Source organism: Panulirus ornatus, chromosome 28, assembly GCF_036320965.1.
Source record: "Panulirus ornatus isolate Po-2019 chromosome 28, ASM3632096v1, whole genome shotgun sequence".
Taxonomy (NCBI): domain Eukaryota; kingdom Metazoa; phylum Arthropoda; class Malacostraca; order Decapoda; family Palinuridae; genus Panulirus; species Panulirus ornatus.
The window spans coordinates 15,337,952-15,360,526 of record NC_092251.1 but is presented as its reverse complement, the minus strand read 5'-3'; the positions used below and the strand labels follow the sequence as shown (position 1 = coordinate 15,360,526).

The following is a 22,575-nucleotide window of genomic DNA, read 5'->3' as shown; positions in this document are numbered from 1 at the left end:
GTGTGTGAAAGAAGAAAGCTGAGGGTAAATGTGAATAAGAGCAAGGTGATCAGGTACAGTAGGGTTGAGGGACAAGTCAGTTGGGAGGTAAGTTTGAATGGAGAAAAACTGGAGGAAATAAAGTTTTTAGACATCTGGGAGTGGATTTGGCATGAATGGAACCATGGAAGCGGAAGTGAATCATAGGGTGGGGGAGGGGGCGAAAATTGTGGGAGCGTTGAAGAATGTGTGGAAGTCAAGAATGTTATCTTGGAAAGCAAAAATGGGTATGTTTGAAGGAATAGTGGTTCCAACAATGTTATATGGTTGCGAAGCGTGGGCTATACATAGAGTTGTGCGGAGGAGGGTAGATGTGCTGGAAATGAGATGTTTGAGGACAATATGTGGTGTGAGGTGGTTTGATTGAGTGAGCAATGAAAGGGTAAGAGAGATGTGTGGTAATAAAAAGAGTGTGGTTGAGAGAGGAGAAGAGGGTGTTTTGAAATGGTTTGGTCACATGGAGAGAATGAGTGAGGAAAGATTGACCAAGAGGATATATGTGTCAGACGTGGAGGGAATGAGGAGAAGTGGGAGATCAAATTGGAGGTGGATAGATGGAGTGAAAAAGATTTTGAGTGATTGGGGCCTGAACATGCAGGAGGATGAAAGGTGTGCAAGGAATAGAGTGAATTGGAATGATGTGGTATACCGGGATCGATGTGTTGTCAGTGGATTGAACCAGGGCATGTGAAGTGTCTGGGGTAAACCATGGAAAGTTCTGTGGGGCATGGATGTGGAAAGGGAGTTGTGATTTCAGTGCATTATACATGAGAGCTAGAGACTGAGTGTGAACGAATATGGCCTTTGTTGTCTTTTCCTAATGCTACCTCGCATACATGCGGGAATAGGGGAGAAAGAATACTTCTCACGTATTCCCTGCGTGTCATAGAAGGTGGCTATAAGGGGAGGGAGCGGGTGGCTAGAAATCCTCCCCTCTCGGTTTTTTTTAATTTTCCAAAAGTAGGAACAGAGAAGGGGGCCATGTGAGGATATTCCCTCAAAGGCCCAGTCCTCTGTTCTTAACGCTACCTCGCTGACTCGGGAAATGGCGAATAGTATGAAAGAAAAAGAAAAGATATATTTATTTATTTTTTTTTTTTTTTTTTTTATACTAATCGCCATTTCCCGCATTAGCGAGGTAGCGTTAAGAACAGAGGATGAGGACTGGGCCTTTGAGGGAATATCCTCACCTGGCCCCTTTCTCTGTTTCTTCTTTTGGAAAAAAAAAAAAAAAAAATGAGGGGAGGATTTCCAGCCTCCCGCTCCCTTCCCTTTTAGTCGCCTTCTACGACACGCAGGGAATACGTGGGAAGTATTCTTTCTCCCCTATCCCCAGGGATAATTTATTTATATATCTATTTATATTTAGGGAGAATAAAAAGGTGTTTTGGAAGGAGGTAAATAAAGTGCGTAAGACAAGGGAACAAATGGGAACTTCAGTGAAGGGGGCTAATGGGGAGGTGATAACTAGTAGTGGTGATGTGAGGAAGAGATGGAGTGAGTATTTTGAAGGTTTGTTGAATGTGTTTGATGATAGAGTGGCAGATATAGGGTTTTTTGGTCGAGGTGGTGTGCAAAGTGAGAGGGTTAGGGAAAATGATTTGGTAAACAGAGAAGAGGTAGTAAAAGCTTTGTGGAAGATGAAAGCCGGCAAGACAGTGGGTTTGGAGGGTATTGCAGTGGAATTTATTAAAAAAGGGGATGACTGTATTGTTGACTGGTTGGTGAGGTAATTTAATGTATGCATGATTCATGGTGAGGTGCCTGAGGATTGGAGGAATGCTTGCACAGTTCCATTGTACAAAGGCAAAGGGGCTAAAGGTGAGTGCTCAAAATACAGAGATATAAGTATGGAAAGCTGTGTAGGTATGTATATTTGCGTGTGTGGACGTATGTATATACATGTGTATGGGGGTGGGTTGGGCCATTTCTTTCGTCTGTTTCCTTGTGCTACCTTGCAAACGCGGGAGACAGCGACAAAGCAAAAAAAAAAAAAAAAAAGTTTGTTGAGTATTCCTGGTAAATTATATGGGAGGGTATTGATTGAGAGGGTGAAGGCATGTACTGAGCATCAGATTGGGGAAGAGCAGTGTGGTTTCAGAAGTGGTAGAGGATGTGTGGATCAGGTGTTTGCTTTGAAGAATGTATGTGAGAAATACTTAGAAAAGCAAATGGATTTGTATGTAGCATTTATGGATCTGGAGAAGGCATATGATACAGTTGATAGAGGTGCTCTGTAGAAGTTATTAAGAATATATGGTGTGGGATGCAAGTTGTTAGAAGCAGTGAAAAGTTTTTATCGAGGATGTAAGGCATGTGTACGTGTAGGAAGAGAGGAAAGTGATTGGTTCTCAGTGAAAGTAGGTTTGCGGCAGGGGTGTGTGATTTCTCTGTGGTTGTTTGATTTGTTTATGGATGGGGTTGTTAGGGAGGTGAATGCATGAGTTTTAGAAAGAGGGGCAAGTATGCAGTCTGTTGTGTATGAGAGAGCTTGAGAAGTGAGTCAGTTGTTGTTCGCTGATGATACAGCGCTGGTGGCTGATTCATGTGAGAAACTGCAGAAGCTGGTGACTGAGTTTGGTAAAGTGTGTGAATGAAGAAAGCTAAGAGTAAATGTGAATAAGAGCAAGGTTATTAGGTACAGTAGGGTTGAGGGTCAAGTCAGTTGGGAGGTAAGTTTGAGTGGAGAAAAACTGGAGGAAGTGAAGTGTTTTAGATATCTGGGAGTGGATCTGGCAGCGGATGGAACCATGGAAGCGGAATTGAATCATAGGGTGGGGGAGGGGCGAAAGTTCTGGGAGCGTTGAAGAATGTGTGGAAGTCAAGAACATTATCTCAGAAAGCAAAAATGGGTATGTTTGAAGGAACAGTGGTTCCAACAATGTTATATGGCTGCAAGGTGTGGGCTATGGATAGAGTTGTGCGGAGGAGGGTGGATGTACTGGAAATGAGATGTTTGAGGACAATATGTGGTGTGAGGTGGTTTGATTGAGTAAGTTATAATAATTGGGTAAGAGAGATGTGTGGTAATAAAAAGAGTGTGGTTGAGAGAGCAGAAGAGGGTGTTTTGAAATGGTTTGGTCACATGGAGAGAATGAGTGAGGAAAGATTGACCAAGAGGATATATATGTCAGAGGTGGAGGGAATGAGGAGAAGTGGGAGACCAAATTGGAGGTGGAAAGATGGAGTGAAAAAGATTTTGAGTGTTCGTGGCCTGAACATGCAGGAGGGTGAAAGGCACGCAAGGTATAGAGTGAATTGGAACGATGTGGTATACTGGGGTCGACGTGCTGTCATTGGATTGAACCAGGGCATGTGAAGCGTCTGGGGTAAACCATGAAAAGTTCTGTTGTTCATGGATATGGAAAGGGAGCTCTGGTTTCGGTGCATTATTACATGAAGGCTAGAGACTGAGTGTGAACGAATGTGGCCTTTGTTGTCTTTTCCTAGTGCTACCTCACACACATGAGGGGGGAGGTAGTTGTTATATCATGTGTAGTGAGGTGGCGATGGGAATGAATAAAGGTAGACAGTATGAATTATGTACATGTGTACATGTATATGTCTGTGTGTGTGTATATATATGGATATGTTGAGATGTATAGGTATGTATATGTGCATGTGTGGACTTATATGCATATACCTTTGTATGTTTGTGGGTTGGGCCATTCTTTCGTCTGTTTCCTTGCGCTACCTTGCTAACGCGGAGACAGCGACAAAGGAAAATAAATGAATGAATATATTTTATTTATTATACTTTGTTGCTGTCTCCCTCGTTAGCGAGGTAGCACAAGGAAACAGATGAAAGAATGACCTAACCCACACACATACACATGTATATACATACACGTACACATACGCACATATACATACCTATACATCTCAACGTATACATATATATACACACACAGACATATACATATATACATATGTAGATAATTCATACTGACTGCCCTTATTCATTCCTGTCGCCACACTGTCACACATGAAATGACAACCCCCTCTCCCCGCATGTGCGAGAGGTAGCACTCGGAAAAAACAAAGGCCACATTTGTTCACAGTCAGTCTCTAGCCTTCATGTATAATGCACCAAAAACACAGCTCCCTTTCCATATACAGGCCCCACAGAACTTTTCATGGTTTATCCCAGATGCTTCACATGCCCTGGTTCAATCCATTGACAGCACGTCGACCCCAGTATACCACATCGTTCCAATTCACTCTATACCTTGCATGCCTTTCACCCTCCATGTTCAGGCCATGAACACTCAAAATCTTTTTCACTCCATCTTTCCACCTCCAATTTGGTCTCCCATTTCTCCTCATTTCCTCCACCTCTGACATATATATCCTCTTGGTCAATCTTTCCTCACTCATTCTCTCCATGTGACCAAACCATTTCAACACACCCTCTTCTGCTCTCTCAACCACACTCTTTTTATTACCACACATCTCTCTTACCCTTTTGTAACTTACTCAATCAAACCACCTCACACCACATATTGTCCTCATACATCTCATTTCCAGCACATCCACCCTCCTGCGCACAACTCTATCTATAGCCCACACCTCGCAACCGTATAACATTGTTGGAACCACTGTTCCTTCAAACATAACTATTTTTTGCTTTCCAAGATAACGTTCTCGACTTCCACACAATTTTCAACGCTCCCAAAACTTTCGTCCCCTCCCCCACCATATGATTCACTTCCGCTTCCATGGTTCCATCTGCTGCCAAATCCACTCCCAGATATCTAAAACACTTCACTTCCTCCAGTCTTTCTCCATTCAAACTTGCCTCCCAGTTGACTTGTCCCTCAACCCTGCTGTACCTAATAACCTTGCTCTTATTCACATTTACTCTCAACTTTCTTGTTTCACACACTTTACCAAACTCAGTCACCAGCTTCTGCAGTTTCTCACATGAATCAGCCACCAGCACTGTATCATCAGCAAACAACAACTGACTCACTTCTCAAGCTCTCTCATCCACAACAGACTGCATACTTGCCCCTCTTTCCACAACTCTTGCATTCACCTCCCAAACAACCCCATCCATAACCAAATTGAACAACCATGGAGACATCACGACCCCTGCCGCAAACCTACGTTCACTGAGAACCAATCACTTTCCTCTCTTCCTACATGTGCTCATGCCTTACATCCTCATTAAAAACTTTTCACTGCTTCTAACAACTTGCCTCCCATACCAGATATTCTTAATACCTTCCACAGAGCATCTCTATCAACTCTGTCATATGCCTTCTCCAGATCCATAAATGCTACATACAAATCCATTTGCTTTTCTAAATATTTCTCACATACATTCTTCAAAGCAGACACCTGATCCACACATCCTCTACCACTTCTGAAACCACACAGCTCTTCCCCAGTCTGATGCTCTGTACATGCCTTCACCCTCTTACTCAATACCCTCCCATATAATTTCCCAGGAATACTCAACCAACTTATACCTCTGTAATTTGAGTACTCACTTTGATTCCCTTTGCTTTTGTACAATGGCACTATGCAAAGATTCCACTAATCCTTAGGCACCACACCATGAGTCATACATACCACCTCGACCAAACCACCCTATATCTGCCACTCTGTCATCAAACATATTCAACAAACCTTCAAAATACTTATTCCATCTCCTTCTCACATCACCACTAATTTTTATCACCTCCTCGTTAGCCCCCATCACTGAAGTTCCAATTTGTTCCTTTGTCTTACGCACTTTATTTACCTCCTTCCAAAACATCTTTTTATTCTCCCTAAGATTTAATGATACCCTCTCACCCCAACTCTCATTTGCTCTCTTTTTCATCTCTTGCATGTTTCTCTTGACCTTGTGCTGCTTTCTGTTATACGTCTCCCAGTTATTTCCATTATTTCCCTGCAAAAATCGTCCAAATGCCTCTCTCTTCTCTTTCGCTAATAATCTTACTTCTTCATTCCACCACTCACTACCCTTTCTACTCTGCCCACCTCCCACGCTTCTCATGCCACAAGAATCTTTTGCACAAGCCATCACTGCTTCCATAAATATATCCTATTCCTCCCCCACTTCCTTACATCCTTAGTTCTCACCTTTTTCCATTCTGTACTTATTCTCTCCTGGTACTTCCTCACACAAGTCTCCTTCCCAAGCTCACTTACTCTCACCACTCTCTTCAACCCAATATTCTCTCTTCTTTTCTTAAAACCTCTACAAATCTTCACCTTCGCCTCCACAAGATAATGATCAGACATCCCTCCAGTTGCACCTCTCAGCACATTAACATCCAAAAGTCTCTTTTTCGCTCGCCTATCAATTGATATGTAATCCAATATCGCTCTCTGGCCATCTCTCCTACTTACATACGTACTCTTATGTATATCTCTCTTTTTAAACCAGGTATTCCCAATCACCAGTCCTTTTTCCGCACATAAATCTACAAGCTCTTCACCATTTCCATTTACAACACTGAACACCCCATGCATACCAGATATTCCCTCAACTGCCACATTACTCACCTTTGCATTCAAATCATCCATCACTATAACCTGGTCTCGTGCATCAAAACTACTAACACACTCACTCAGCTGCTCCCAAAACCCTTGCCTCTCATGATCTTTCTTCTCATGCCCAGGTGCATATGCACCAATAATCACCCATCTCTCTCCATCCTCTTTCAGTTTTTCCCATATCAATCTAGAGTTGAGTTTACTTTCTTACACTCTATCACAAACTCCCACCTCTCCTGTTTCAGGAGTAGTGCTACTCCTTCCCTTGCTCTTGTCCTGTCACTAACCCCTGACTTTACTCCCAAGGCATTCCCAAACTGCTCTTCCCCTTTAACCTTGAGCTTCATTTCACTCAGAGCCAAAACAGCCAGGTTCCTTTCCTTAAACATACTACCTATCTCTCCTTTTTTCTCATCTTGGTTACATCCACAAACATTTAGACACACCAATCTGAGGTTTCGAGGAGGATGAGCACTCCCTGCGTGACTCCTTCTTTTTCCTTGTTTAGAAAGTTAAAATACAAGGAGGGGAGGGTTTCCAACCTCCTGCTCCTGTCCCCTTTAGTTGCCTTCTACGACACGTGAGGAATGCGTGGGAAGTATTCTTTCTCCCCTTTCCCTATCTCCTACTTCCTTCACCAAGTAATAATCAGATATCTCGCCATGTGCCCCTCTCAGCTTTTAGACTTCAACGAGTGTCTGCTTTGTATGCCTGTAAGTTAGAATATAATTTATTAATGCCTTCTTTCCATCACCTGTACTCATCTGTGTATACTTAGGTGTGTTTTTCTTTTTGAACCAGGTATACTTAATCACCAGGCCTTTTTCAGCACGACTCCAAACGCTGTTCACTATTTTTGTTCACAATACTGGTTACTACGTGGCCCTCACTTATACCCTCAAGTGCCACTAACCCACTTTTGTATTCAAATCACGTATCATTGATACTCAATCCTTTGCATCAAAACTGCTGACACAGTTAATACAGTTCCCATTAAAACATTCACCACTTTTCCTTGGTCCTCTTGTTTCCAGGTTCATAAGCACTAACAATCTCCCACCTTTTGTAATCCACCTCAGTTTTATCCACATTGATGTATTTTGACTTCCTTACAGTCTTTCACACATTCCCACAACATTCCTTTCAGCAACATTGCTACCCTTTCCTTAATTCTTGATGTCATGGTAACCACTGTCTTAGTGACAGTTCCGAGCCATTTTACTCCCTTCCCCTTTAGCTGTATTTTCACTCAGAGTTAGAACATCCAAGTTACTCCCTTCATACATACTACCTATCTCTTCCTTCTTCCTAAGATTACATCTACACAAGTTCATGGGGATGAGCGCTCCTTGCTTGGATCCTTCTTTTCAAAACTTTTTTTATTTTTTTTTATTATACTTTGTCGCTGTCTCCCGCGTTTGCAAGGTAGCGCAAGGAAACAGACAAAAGAAATGGCCCAACCCCCCCCATACACATGTATATACATACGTCCACACACGCAAATATACATACCTACACAGCTTTCCATGGTTTACCCCAGACGCTTCACATGCCTTGATTCAATCCACTGACAGCACATCAACCCCGGTATACCACATCGCTCCAGTTCACTCTATTCCTTGCCCTCCTTTCACCCTCCTGCATGTTCAGGCTCCGATCACACAAAATCTTTTTCACTCCATCTTTCCACCTCCAATTTGGTCTCCCTCTTCTCCTCATTCCCTCCACCTCCGACACATATCCTCTTGGTCAATCTTTCCTCACTCATTCTCTCCATGTGCCCAAACCACTTCAAAACACCCTCTTCTGCTCTCTCAACCACGCTCTTTTTATTTCCACACATCTCTCTTACCCTTACGTTACTCACTCGATCAAACCACCTCACACCACACATTGTCCTCAAACATCTCATTTCCAGCACATCCATCCTCCTGCGCACAACTCTATCCATATATGGCCCACGCCTTGCAACCATACAACATTGTTGGAACCACTATTCCTTCAAACATACCCAGTTTTGCTTTCCGAGATAATGTTCTTGACTTCCACACATTCTTCAAGGCTCCCAGAATTTTCGCCCCCTCCCCCACCCTATGATCCACTTCCGCTTCCATGGTTCCATCCGCTGCCAGATCCACTCCCAGATATCTAAAACACTTCACTTCCTCCAGTTTTTCTCCATTCAAACTCACCTCCCAATTGACTTGACCCTCAACCCTACTGTACCTAATAACCTTGCTCTTATTCTCATTTACTCTTAACTTTCTTCTTCCACACACTTTACCAAACTCAGTCACCAGCTTCTGCAGTTTCTCACATGAATCAGCCACCAGCGCTGTATCATCAGCGAACAACAACTGACTCACTTCCCAAGCTCTCTCATCCCCAACAGACTTCATACTTGCCCCTCTTTCCAAAACTCTTGCATTTACCTCCCTTACAACCCCATCCATAAACAAATTAAACAACCATGGAGACATCACACACCCCTGCCGCAAACCTACATTCACTGAGAACCAATCACTTTCCTCTCTTCCTACACGTACACATGCCTTACATCCTCGATAAAAACTTTTCACTGCTTCTAACAACTTGCCTCCCACACCATATATTCTTAATACCTTCCACAGAGCATCTCTATCAACTCTATCATATGCCTTCTCCAGATCCATAAATGCTACATACAAATCCATTTGCTTTTCTAAGTATTTCTCACATACATTCTTCAAAGCAAACACCTGATCCACACATCCTCTACCACTTCTGAAACCACACTGCTCTTCCCCAATCTGATGCTCTGTACATGCCTTCACCCTCTCAATCAATACCCTCCCATATAATTTACCTTTAGAAATTTACTTTTAGAAATTAGAATACGAGGAGGAGAGGGTTTCCAGCACCCCTATCCCCTTTTAACACTATTGCCTCTGGCAAGCCAACGTGTAGAGGCAGTAGTGTTAAAAGGGTCATTGACCAGTGGTACTCACTAAAAGCTCATTTTGAGATAGCTGCTTCCTCATGTGATATATATATCCAAGTTCATTCTGTACAGCTTTTGATAATTGTTTCATAGATTTATCACTTTGATAGGCATGATATTTTATGCAACTTCATGGCAGCCATTGTGACCATAGTAAAGTTGCTTATCTTGTGACGTGTGGCCCCTTACTTTTAATAAATGTCGTATATATTCTGAAGTGTAGCTACATCTCTTTAATGGCCCAAAACACTGCAAAGGGTGAGAGTATTAGTGTCTCTAGGAATATGTGTTGATCATGAGATGTTATATTTTATGCATTACTTAAGGAAACATTATCATTATAAAGTAATTTTTTAGGCATCAGATGTGTTCAGTTCAGATGACAGTGGATCTGAGAGTGATAAATCAACAAAATCTGAGAAGTCAGCCAAACGACGCTCATCTTCTTCATCTTCATCCTCATCATCTGACAGTGATAGTGACTCTGGCAGGTAAGGCCCTAATGGTTTTTTCATTTTGTCAGAGAGTTTTATTATAAATTTATTACAGAGCATAAGGATAGTAAGATGAGATGGAGTGATCGTACAGAGAGATGATATCTTTACAGACAGTAAATGATGTCTTAACTTCAGAACCAAGTAAAAGATGAGGAAAGAGGGCAGAGAGAAATGAGTTGAATAATGAGCATTATATTTCAGCTCATTCAATGAGATCAGTTTTACAGTTTTAAGAATACTCTTATTTTATTACTATACAGGTGCTCCTCAACTTATGTTGGGGTTATGTTCCAATAAACCCATTGTAAGTTGAAAATATAAGTTGAAAATGCATTTAATACTGTACATCTGACCTACCAAACATCATAACTTAGTCTAGCCTACTTTAAACTTTCTCAGAACACTTATATCAGCCCACAGTTGGATGTAATCTTCTAATACAAAGCCTTATTTATATTAAAGTGATGAATATTGTACCATAGTCAAATTGCAAAATCATAAGTGAAAAATCATGAGTTGAACCATTGTAAGTCAGGGAGCATCTGTATGTATATTCATGTATATATGAGATAACATTTTTCTCATGTATAAGTTAAAGGAAGTATAAATGTTTATGGAATGAATAGGTTTGATATGGGATATCAGGAAGATAAACATTGCATGGAATTGATAGGATTGATGTGGATTATCAGCAAGATAAATATTTTGAAGGACAAGGGATATGTATATGTAATGTATGGGGAGGGAATTCTACATTTGAATGATTAGGGATGTGTAAAATTATCTATTTATATTGTGTGTGGAGGAAGTTCTACAGTTTGAAGAACTAGGGATATATGATTGCCTATTTGTACTTTATGGGGAGGGATTTCTAGACTCTTGGGGCCCCATCTCCTGAAGTTCGTTTTCAGTCATACAACTTCTTAGACTTATGCTGTGTGAATTCACAAACTTATAACTCAGTTTATTCTATTCATCTGCTGCTCTTGAACTTTGATTGCACTTTAATTCTTTTGTAACATGTTTCTTGTAGTTTCATTTAATGGCTTTTTGTTGTAATGTCCTTGTATTTTCTGAAGAATTGCTCGCTCTTTTTATCATCATGCTTGCATAAGACAAACTTAATGTTGTGATCAGGTCATGCCCCTTTACGTAATTACCAATTTTTAGATTCCTATTAGAACTGTATAGGGAGGGAGTTTTACTTTTATTGGGCCCTATCTTATCTCTTGAACAATCTCTGTTGTCATACAACTTTTCAAACTTTTGTATACTGTATGCATATATTGTTTCCTAATTCATTGTTACATTCATCCATGACTCATACTGTAAAAGTATTTCTTTGACTCATTTTCTTATAACCCCTGGATAGACCATGATGCAGATTTATGTGCTGGGAACCAATAGGTTATGACAGATTTTTGCAGTCTCTGTTTTATACCTAAGTTTAGATTGGATGAATGTGTTATAGGTAAAGAAAAGTTGCCAGAAATCATTATAATCTCAAACAAATGCCCTGAATCAGAGCTAGCCAGTGTTACCAAATGTTCAGTTACCTTACTGAAATTATAGTGTTAACCTGCGGCCAGTTTCAGTGTGAAATTCTGTAAGACTTATTTGATCTTAATTATCCAACAAACAGGGCTATCTGTATATCTATGTCTCTGATGCCCTTCCTTTTGGGAATGCTCTCAAAGGGGTGACCTTGGCAAAAGAGTCTCTGTAACTGCTGAATTCCTGTGCACTGGAGTTCAGTAGAGAGAGCTGTATTAGATTATATTATAATTGAGAAAGAACTTGAATTTGACATTGATGAAAAATATCTACAGACTGATAAAATGGTGGAACCTTGCCTACCACAGTTTTTTCTACCACAGTTTTGAGTTTACATGCTTAGAATTATGGATACCATTTTACCAGCTATGGCATCAAGTTTTAAATATCTTCTGTTTTCCATTTCGCCACCAAATTTTCATCTATGCATTGAGTGACTTATCCTGGTAGACCATTTCTAGGGAGATGTAGGAGGAATGTCACAACTAGATGGTGTTGTTAGAGTGAGATTCAAGGTAGCCTTTTGTTCATTAAGTGGCCTCACTTTTTTGTTGAACTATAGAGTTGCAACATTATTGGTGGTATACTGCCATCATGTTATTACTTTGCAGTTTTGCACATAATTTATTTGTATTTTCATAATCACATTAGTTTTCAAGTAAAGCACGGTATATATATAAAAATATGATAATAATTATACTTTGTCGCTGTCTCCCGCGTTAGTGAGGTAGCGCAAGGAAAAAAGAATAAAGAATGGCCCAACCCTACCACATACACATGTATATACATACTCGTCCACACACACACATATTTATTTATTTATTATTTTGCTTTGTCGCTGTCTCCCGCGTTTGCGAGGTAGCGCAAGGAAACAGACGAAAGAAATGGCCCAACCCACCCCCAAACACATGTATCTACACACATCCACACACGCAAATATTCATACCTGTACATCTCAATGTACACATATATATACACACACAGACACATACATATATACCCATGCACACAATTCACACTGTCTGCCTTTATTCATTCCCATCGCCACCTCGCCACACATGGAAAACCATCCCCCTCCTCCCTCATGTGTGCGAGGTAGCGCTAGGAAAAGACAACAAAGGCCTCATTCGTTCACACTCAGTCTTTAGCTGTCATGCAATAATGCCCGAAACCACAGCTCCCTTTCCACATCCAGGCCCCACACAACTTTCCATGGTTTACCCCAGACGCTTCACATGCCCTGATTAAATCCACTGACAGCACGTTGACCCTGGTATACCAAACTGTCCCAGTTCACTCTATTCCTTGCACGCCTTTCATCCTCCTACATGTTCAGGCCCCAATCACTCAAAATCTTTTTCACACCATCTTTCCACCTCTAATTTGGTCTCCCACTTCTCCTCGTTCCCTCCATCTCCGACACATATATCCTCTTTGTCAATCTTTCCTCACTCATTCTCTCCATGTGACCAAACCATTTCAAAACACCCTCTTCTCCTCTCTCAACTACATTCTTTTTATTACCACACACCTCCCTTACCCTTTCATTACTTACATGATCAAACCACCTCACACCACATATTGTCCTCAAACATCTCATTTCCTGCACATCCTCCCTCCTCTGCACAACTCTGTCTATAGCGCACGCCTCGGAACCATATAACATTGTTGGAACCATTATTCCTTCAAACACACCAATTTTTGCTTTCCAAGATAACTTTCTTGACTTCCACACATTCTTCAACGCCCCCCAAAATTCCCCCCCCCCCATGATCATTTCCGCTTCCATGGTTCCATCCACTGCCAAATCCTTTCCCAGATATCTAAAACACTTCACTTCTCCAGTTTTTCTCCATTCAAACTTACCTCCCAGTTGACTTGACCCTCAACCCTACTGTACCTAATAACCTTGCTCTTATTCACATTTACTCTCAGCTTTCTTCTTTCACATACTTTACTAAACTCAGTCACCAGCTTCTGCAGTTTCTCACCCGAATCAGCCACCAGCACTGTATCATCAGCGATCAACAACTGACTCACTTCTCAAGCTCTCTCATCCACAACAGACTGCATACTTGCCCCTCTTTCCAAAACTTGCATTCACCTTCCTAACAACCCCATCTATAAACAAATTAACAACCATGGAGGACATCACACACCCCTGCTGCAAGCCATCATTCACTGAGAACCAATCACTTTCCTCTCTTCCTACACGTACACATGCCTTACATCCTCGATAAAGACTTTTCACTGCTTCTAACAACTTACCTCCCTCACCACATATTGTTAATACCTTCCACAGAGCATCTCTATCAATTCTATCATATGCCTTCTCCAGATCCATAAATGCTACATACAAATCCATTTGCTTCTCTGAGTATTTCTCACATACATTCTTCAAAGCAAACACCTGATCCACACATCCTCTACCACTTCTGAAACCACACTGCTCTTCCTCAATCTGATGCTCTGTACATGCCTTCACCCTCTCAATCAATACCCTCCCATATGATTACCCAGGAATACTCAACAAACTTATACCTCTGTAATTTGAACACTCACTCTTGTCCCCTTTGCCTTTGTACAATGGCACTATGTAAGCATTCCGCCAGTCCTCAGGGACCTCAGCATGGCTCATACATACATTAAATAACCTTACCAACCAGTCAACAATACAGTCACCTCCTTTTTGATAAATTCCACTGCAATACCATCCAAACCCACTGCCTTGCCGGCCTTCACCCTCTGCAAAGCTTTTATTACCTCTTCTCTGTTTACCAAATCATTCTCCCTAACCCTCTCACTTTGCACAACACCTCGACCAAAACACCCTATATCTGCCACTCTATCATCAAACACATTCGACAAATCTTCAAAATGCTCACTCCATCTCCTCACATCACCACTACTTGTTATCACCTCCTTCTTATATCGACATTTGTTTTCAACCTTCTTTAACACGCTGTCAAACTCAGAAACTAACTACTGCAGTTTCTTACTTGAATCTTCCATTACTGACATGTCATCAGCAAACAGGACAGGAACTTACTCACCGTCAGTGCCCCTCCGCTCCTGACAGAATGCATACCTACCCATATGCTCTAAACCTTGCATTCACATATACACATTAAGCAACCTTGGTGACATCCCACACCCATACTGTAGACCAACCTCTACCTGGAACCACTTACCCTTATCTCTACTTATTCTCATACATGCCTTACCCTCTTGGTAAAATCTCCTCACTGCTTCTTATAGTTTTTCTCCCAAACCATACAGTTATTATCCAATCTGCAAAGCATATGTATCAACCTTACCATATGCTTTCTCTTGATTGAAAAATGTCACATAAGAAATCCTTAGTTTCTCTGAGTATTTGCCAAACAATTTTTCAGAGGAATGATTGAGTAAGAAATGAAAGGGTAAGTGGCAGGAGTAGTAATAAAAATAGTATTTTTGAGAGAGCTGAAGAGGATTTGCTGATTTTTTTTTTTTTAAGTCTCCATTCTTGGACAAAAGTCCACATCAAGGCTAGGCCTCAATTGAAATATAGAGAGAATTATAAAGTGGAACAAGAAAACAAGGGAAAGTATTTACAAATTTTGAGGAAGTGAAAAATCTGTCTTTTGAAATGTGCCAGGGCATAGCTGTTGGGAAAGACATGAGAAGGTATAGAGTTCCAAAGCTTTGACATGTAGGGAAATAAGCAGGTATTGAAATAGCCCACCTTTGAGTTGCTGACGGACGTACAATAATCATGTGATGCAGCAGTTTGCCAAGTATTGCATGGTTTAGTTAGTGGTGTGGGCACACAAGCAGCCAGCTCTCTGGAGCAAAAACCAAAGTAATACCTATAGAAGAGGGAAAGTGGTAGGGCAAGGTGGTCAAGTTCGCCCTCAACTCAACTTTGTCAAGTATGGAAGCAGAGCTAGAACCACCCCAAATGTGAAAGTAGTACTCCATACAAGGACAAATCAATCCCTTGTATGAATGGGGCAACTGTTCAGAAGAGAAGTTTCAACACCTAAACAGGACTCCCAGTTTCTTGGAGGCAGACATAGCTATTTCTGTAATATGGGGTTTCCAAGAAGGAGGGGATGTTACAGTAAAACCAAGTATGTTCATTGAGTTGAGGTGGAATTACTGAACCAACAGAGGCGAGATGAGAGTTGTAAAAAGTTTTTGATAGAGAGATGGGTTGAAACTGGGCCCTGGAGGCATGAAACTTAACAAGATTTTGTCTCCCCCACTGAAATATCTTGTCCAAGTCTGAGATTATTGAGAAAGCTGTCAAGATGAGATACAGATTGAGTGAGAGAAGATGGAGCAGAATTGAAGGATGTGGATGAATGCACTGTTGAGTCATCAGCATATGAGTGCAATGGATTATTTGTGGAGGAGAGGACATCATTAAAAAAACTGAGAAAAATGTAGGAGACAGAACAGAACCTTGATGGACACTGCTGTTGATGGAGAAAAGTGGGGAGGCTGATCCATTAACAACCCTAGAGATACATCGCCAGAAAGGAAGCTAGATATCAAGGAGCAAAGTGAGGGAGGGAAGCCAAAAGAGGTGTGCTTAGAGATGAGACCCTGATGCCACACCCTGTAAAAAGCCATAGATATGCCATGGGCACCTACACATGACTCCCCAAAATCTTTCAGGGATGATGACCAGACATTAGTAAGATAGGAAAGAATATCACCAATGGATCTTGCCTTATAGAAGCCTACTGGTGATCAGAGAGAGGATTGTGATTTTCAAGGTGTTTAAGGATATGGAAGTTGAGGAGGGAATCAAAGACTTTGGAAATGGTAGATGTCAAAGCAATAGGACGATAGTTTGAGGGGTCAGAGTGGTCACCCATCTTAGTGATGGGATATATCAGTGCATGCTTCCAAGAAGAAGAAAAAGTTTTGTTTTTTAAACAGAAACAGAACACATGAGCAAGCACAGGTGCAAGTCTAGAGGCACGCTCTTTCAGTACACAGGGATGGATGCCATTAGGACCATAAGCCTGCCTCGTGTTCGGAGAAAGAAGCACTATTTTGTATGATCCATTCCCTTCAAGTATGGGCATAGGATTAGCAAGAGGATCATCAGGGGGTGAAGGAATTTTCTGAATTTTCTAAAGAAGCCAAAGCTAGCCCAGCAACGGAAAGGAAACCTATCAGTGAATTATCAGACTTGGACCATAAATTAGATATATGAAATACCCAAGGAAAGAGAAAAAATAACGTTAAATGAAATAGAAAACAACCCAAAAATACTTTTACTCATATGCAAAATGCAAATCCAGGACCAAAAACTCCACTGGCTTACTCAGTACTGAAGAAGATGACTACCAAGAGATTAATGAAATTCTTAAAAAGCTGTATGATTAAGTATTCAGGAAGCCAAAAACAATGTTAAGAATATATGACCTTATTCCTAAACATGTTCTGGATGTTCTGGAAGAAGGTTAATAAAGTGCGTAAGACAGGGGAGCAAATGGGAACTTCAGCGAAGGGGGCCAATGGGGAGGTGATAACAAGTAGTGGTGATGTGAGAAGGAGGTGGAGTGAGTATTTTGAAGGTTTGTTGAATGTGTTTGATGATAGAGTGGCAGATATAGGGTGTTTTGGTCGAGGTGGTGTGCAAAGTGAGAGGGTTAGGGAAAATGATTTGGTAAACAGAAAAGAGGTAGTAAAAGCTTTGCGGAAGATGAAAGCTGTCAAGGCAGCAGGTTTGGATGGTATTGCAGTGGAATTTATTAAAATAGGGGGTGACTGTATTGTTGACTGGTTGGTGAGGTTATTTAATGTATGTATGATTCATGGGGAGTGCTCATCCTCCTCGAAGGCTCAGAGTGGGGTGCCTAAATGTGTGTGGATGTAACCAAGATGTGAAAAAAGGAGAGATAGGTAGTATGTTTGAGGAAAGGAACCTGGATGTTTTGGCTCTGAGTGAAACGAAACTCAAGGGTAAAGAGGAAGCGTGGTTTGGGAATGTCTGGGGAGTAAAGTCAGGGGTTAGTGAGAGGACAAGAGCAAGGGAAGGAGTAGCAATACTCCTGAAACAGGAGTTGTGGGAGTATGTGATAGAGTGTAAGAAAGTAAATTCTCGATTAATATGGGTAAAACTGAAAGTTGATGGAGAGAGGTGGGTGATTATTGGTGCATATGCACCTGGGCATGAGAAGAAAGATCAAGAGAGGCAAGTGTTTTGGGAGCAGCTGAATGAGTGTGTTAGTGGTTTTGATGCACGAGACCGGGTTATAGTGATGGGTGATTTGAATGCAAAGGTGAGTAATGTGGCAGTTGAGGGAATAATTGGTATACATGGGGTGTTCAGTGTTGTAAATGGAAATGGTGAAGAGCTTGTAGATTTATGTGCTGAAAAAGGACTGATGATTGGGAATACCTGGTTTAAAAAGCGAGATATACATAAGTATACTTATGTAAGTAGGAGAGATGGCCAGAGAGCGTTATTGGATTACGTGTTAATTGACAGGCGTGCGAAAGAGAGACTTTTGGATGTTAATGTGCTGAGAGGTGCAACTGGAGGGATGTCTGATCATTATCTTGTGGAGGCTAAGGTGAAGATTTGTATGGGTTTTCAGAAAAGAAGAGTGAATGTTGGGGTGAAGAGGGTGGTGAGAGTAAGTGAGCTTGAGAAGGAGACCTGTGTGAGGAAGTACCAGGAGAGACTGAGTACAGAATGGAAAAAGGTGAGAACAATGGAAGTAAGGGGTGTGGGGAGGAATGGGATGTATTTAGGGAATCAGTGATGGATTGCGCAAAAGATGCTTGTGGCATGAGAAGAGTGGGAGGTGGGTTGATTAGAAAGGGTAGTGAGTGGTGGGATGAAGAAGTAAGAGTATTAGTGAAAGAGAAGAGAGAGGCATTTGGATGATTTTTGCAGGGAAAAAATGCAATTGAGTGGGAGATGTATAAAAGAAAGAGACAGGAGGTCAAGAGAAAGGTGCAAGAGGTGAAAAAAAGGGCAAATGAGAGTTGGGGTGAGAGAGTATCATTAAATTTTAGGGAGAATAAAAAGATGTTCTGGAAGGAGGTAAATAAAGTGCGTAAGACAAGGGAGCAAATGGGAACTTCAGTGAAGGGCGCAAATGGGGAGGTGATAACAAGTAGTGGTGATGTGAGAAGGAGATGGAGTGAGTATTTTGAAGGTTTGTTGAATGTGTTTGACGATAGAGTGGCAGATATAGGGTGTTTTGGTCGAGGTGGTGTGCAAAGTGAGAGGGTTAGGGAAAATGATTTGGTAAACAGAGAAGAGGTAGTGAAAGCTTTGCGGAAGATGAAAGCCGGCAAGGCAGCAGGTTTGGATGGTATTGCAGTGGAATTTATTAAAAAAGGGGGGGACTGTATTGTTGACTGGTTGGTAAGGTTATTTAATGTATGTATGACTCATGGTGAGGTGCCTGAGGATTGGCGGAATGCGTGCATAGTGCCATTGTACAAAGGCAAAGGGGATAAGAGTGAGTGCTCAAATTACAGAGGTATAAGTTTGTTGAGTATTCCTGGTAAATTATATGGGAGGGTATTGATTGAGAGGGTGAAGGCATGTACAGAGCATCAGATTGGGGAAGAGCAGTGTGGTTTCAGAAGTGGTAGAGGATGTGTGGATCAGGTGTTTGCTTTGAAGAATGTATGTGAGAAATACTTAGAAAAGCAAATGGATTTGTATGTAGCATTTATGGATCTGGAGAAGGCATATGATAGAGTTGATAGAGATGCTCTGTGGAAGGTATTAAGAATATATGGTGTGGGAGGAAAGTTGTTAGAAGCAGTGAAAAGTTTTTATCGAGGATGTAAGGCATGTGTACGTGTAGGAAGAGAGGAAAGTGATTGGTTCTCAGTGAATGTAGGTTTGCGGCAGGGGTGTGTGATGTCTCCATGGTTGTTTAATTTGTTTATGGATGGGGTTGTTAGGGAGGTGAATGCAAGAGTTTTGGAAAGAGGGGCAAGTATGAAGTCTGTTGGGGATGAGAGAGCTTGGGAAGTGAGTCAGTTGTTGTTCGCTGATGATACAGCGCTGGTGGCTGATTCATGTGAGAAACTGCAGAAGCTGGTGACTGAGTTTGGAAAAGTGTGTGGAAGAAGAAAGTTAAGAGTAAATGTGAATAAGAGCAAGGTTATTAGGTACAGTAGGGTTGAGGGTCAAGTCAATTGGGAGGTGAGTTTGAATGGAGAAAAACTGGAGGAAGTGAAGTGTTTTAGATATCTGGGAGTGGATCTGGCAGCGGATGGAACCATGGAAGCGGAGATGGATCATAGGGTGGGGAAGGGGGCGAAAATCCTGGGGGCCTTGAAGAATGTGTGGAAGTCGAGAACATTATCTCAGAAAGCAAAAATGGGTATGTTTGAAGGAATAGTGGTTCCAACAATGTTGTATGGTTGCAAGGCGTGGGCTATGGATAGAGTTGTGCGCAGGAGGATGGATGTGCTGGAAATGAGATGTTTGAGGACAATGTGTGGTGTGAGGTGGTTTGATCGAGTGAGCAACATAAGGGTAAGAGAGATGTGTGGAAATAAAAAGAGCGTGGTTGAGAGAGCAGAAGAGGGTGTTTTGAAGTGGTTTGGGCATATGGAGAGGATGAGTGAGGAAAGATTGACCAAGAGGATATATGTGTCGGAGGTGGAGGGAACAAGGAGAAGAGGGAGACCAAATTGGAGGTGGAAAGATGGAGTGAAAAAGATTTTGTGTGATCGGGGCCTGAACATGCAGGAGGGTGAAAGGAGGGCAAGGAATAGAGTGAATTGGAGCGATGTGGTATACCGGGGTTGACGTGCTGTCAGTGGATTGAATCAAGGCATGTGAAGCGTCTGGGGTAAACCATGGAAAGCTGTGTAGGTATGTATTTTTGCGTGTGTGGACGTATGTATATACATGTGTATGGGGGGTGTTGGGCCATTTCTTTCGTCTGTTTCCTTGCGCTACCTCGCAAACGCGGGAGACAGCGACAAAGTATAATAAAAAAAAATAATATAATATATGATTCATGGTGAGGTGCCTGAGGATTGGCGGAATGCGTGCATAGTGCCATTGTACAAAGGCAAAGGGGATAAGAGTGAGTGCTCAAATTACAGAGGTATAAGTTTGTTGAGTATTCCTGGTAAATTATATGGGAGGGTATTGATTGAAGATATGTACAGAGCATCAGATTGGGGAAGAGCAGTGTTGTTTCAGAAGTGGAAGAGGATGTGTGGATCAGGTATTTGCTTTGAAGAATGTATGTGAGAAATACTTAGAAAAGCAAATGGATTTGTATGTAGCATTTATGGATCTGGAGAAGGCATATGATAGAGTTGATAGAGATGCTCTGTGGAAGGTACTAAGAATATATGGTGTGGGAGGAAAGTTGTTAGAAGCAGTGAAAAGTTTTTATCGAGGATGTAAGGCTTGTGTACGTGTAGGAAGAGAGGAAAGTGATTGATTTTCAGTGAATGTAGGTTTGTGGCAGGGGTGTGTGATGTCTCCATGGTTGTTTGATTTGTTTATGGATGGGGCTGATAGGGAGGTGAATGCAAGAGTTTTTGAAAGGGGCAAGTATGAAGTCTGTTGATGAGAGAGCTTGGGAAGTGAGTCAGTTGTTGTTCGCTGATGATACAGCGCTGGTGCCTGATTCATGTGAGAAACTGCAGAAGCTGGTGACTGAGTTTGGTAAAGTGTGTGAAAGAAGAAAGTTAAGAGTAAATGGGAATAAGAGCAAGGTTATTAGGTACAGTAGGGTTGAGGGTCAAGTCAGTTGGGAGGTAAGTTTGAATGGAGAAAAACTGGAGGAAGTAAAGTGTTTTAGATATCTGGGAGTGGATCTGGCAGAGGATGGAACCATGGAGGCGGAAGTGAATCATAGGGTGGGGGAGGGGGCAAAAATCCTGGGAGCCTTGAAGAATGTGTGGAAGTCTAGAAGATTATCTCGGAAAGCAAAAATGGGTATGTTTGAAGGAATAATGGTTCCAACAATGTTGTATGGTTGCGAGGCGTGGGCTATGGATAGAGTTGTGCACAGGAGGGTGGATGTGATGGAAATGAGATGTTTGAGGACAATATGTGGTGTGAGGTGGTTTGATCGAGTAAGTAATGTAAGGGTAAGAGAGATGTGTGGAAATAAAAAGAGTTTGGTTGAGAGAGGAGAAGAGGGTGTTTTGAAATGGTTTGGGCACATGGAGAGAATGAGTGAGGAAAGATTGACCAAGAGGATATATGTGTCGGAGGTGGAGGGAACGAGGAGAAGTGGGAGACCAAAGTGGAGGTGGAAAGATGGAGTGAAAAAGATTTTGAGTGATCGGGGCCTGAACATGCAGGAGGGTGAAAGGCGGGCAAGGAATAGAGTGAATTGGATCGATGTGGTATACCGGGGTAGACGTGCTGTCAATGGATTGAATCAGGGCATGTGAAGCGTCTGGGGTAAACCATGGAAAGTTGTGTGGGGCCTGGATGTGGAAAGGGAGCTGTGGTTTCGGGCATTATTACATGACAGCTAGAGACTGAGTGTGAACGAATGTGGCCTTTGTTGTCTTTTCCTAGCGCTACCTCGCACACATGAGGGGGGAGGGGTATGTTATTCCATGTGTGGCGAGGTGGCGATGGGAATGAATAAAGGCAGACAGTGTGAATTGTGTGCATGTGTATATATGTATGTGTCTGTGTGTGTATATATATGCATACATTGAGATGTATGAGTATGTATATTTTTGTGTGTGGACGTGTATGTATATATATGTGTATGGGGGTGGGTTGGGCCATTTCTTTCGTCTGTTTCCTTGCGCTACCTCGCAAACGCGGGAGACAGCGACAAAGCAAAATAGATAAATAAATAAATTCATAAACAGTAATCCCTCAAGTGTATACATAGCTGGTATTACTTTTTGGACACTAGATTTTGAGAGGGCCATTGAGAGCATGCCTTTACACTGAGCCCCATGACTGGGCTCATGGAACTCAGTCTTCATAAAGAAATGCATGTCAACTCTAGTACTTGCATTAAGTAT

At 41.8% G+C, this 22,575-nt stretch overlaps 1 protein-coding gene across 2 annotated transcripts in view; it reads left to right on the top strand.

Moving 5' to 3' along the window:
• LOC139757861 (RNA polymerase-associated protein RTF1 homolog) overlaps positions 1-22,575 on the top strand; it is a 325,058-nt gene that overhangs the window by 141,121 nt on the left and 161,362 nt on the right. For both annotated transcript variants that reach the window (XM_071678765.1, XM_071678766.1), the window contains exon 7: positions 9,887-10,020. In XM_071678765.1, the coding sequence (XP_071534866.1) occupies positions 9,887-10,020 (134 nt within the window). The remainder of the gene's footprint in view (positions 1-9,886; positions 10,021-22,575) is intronic.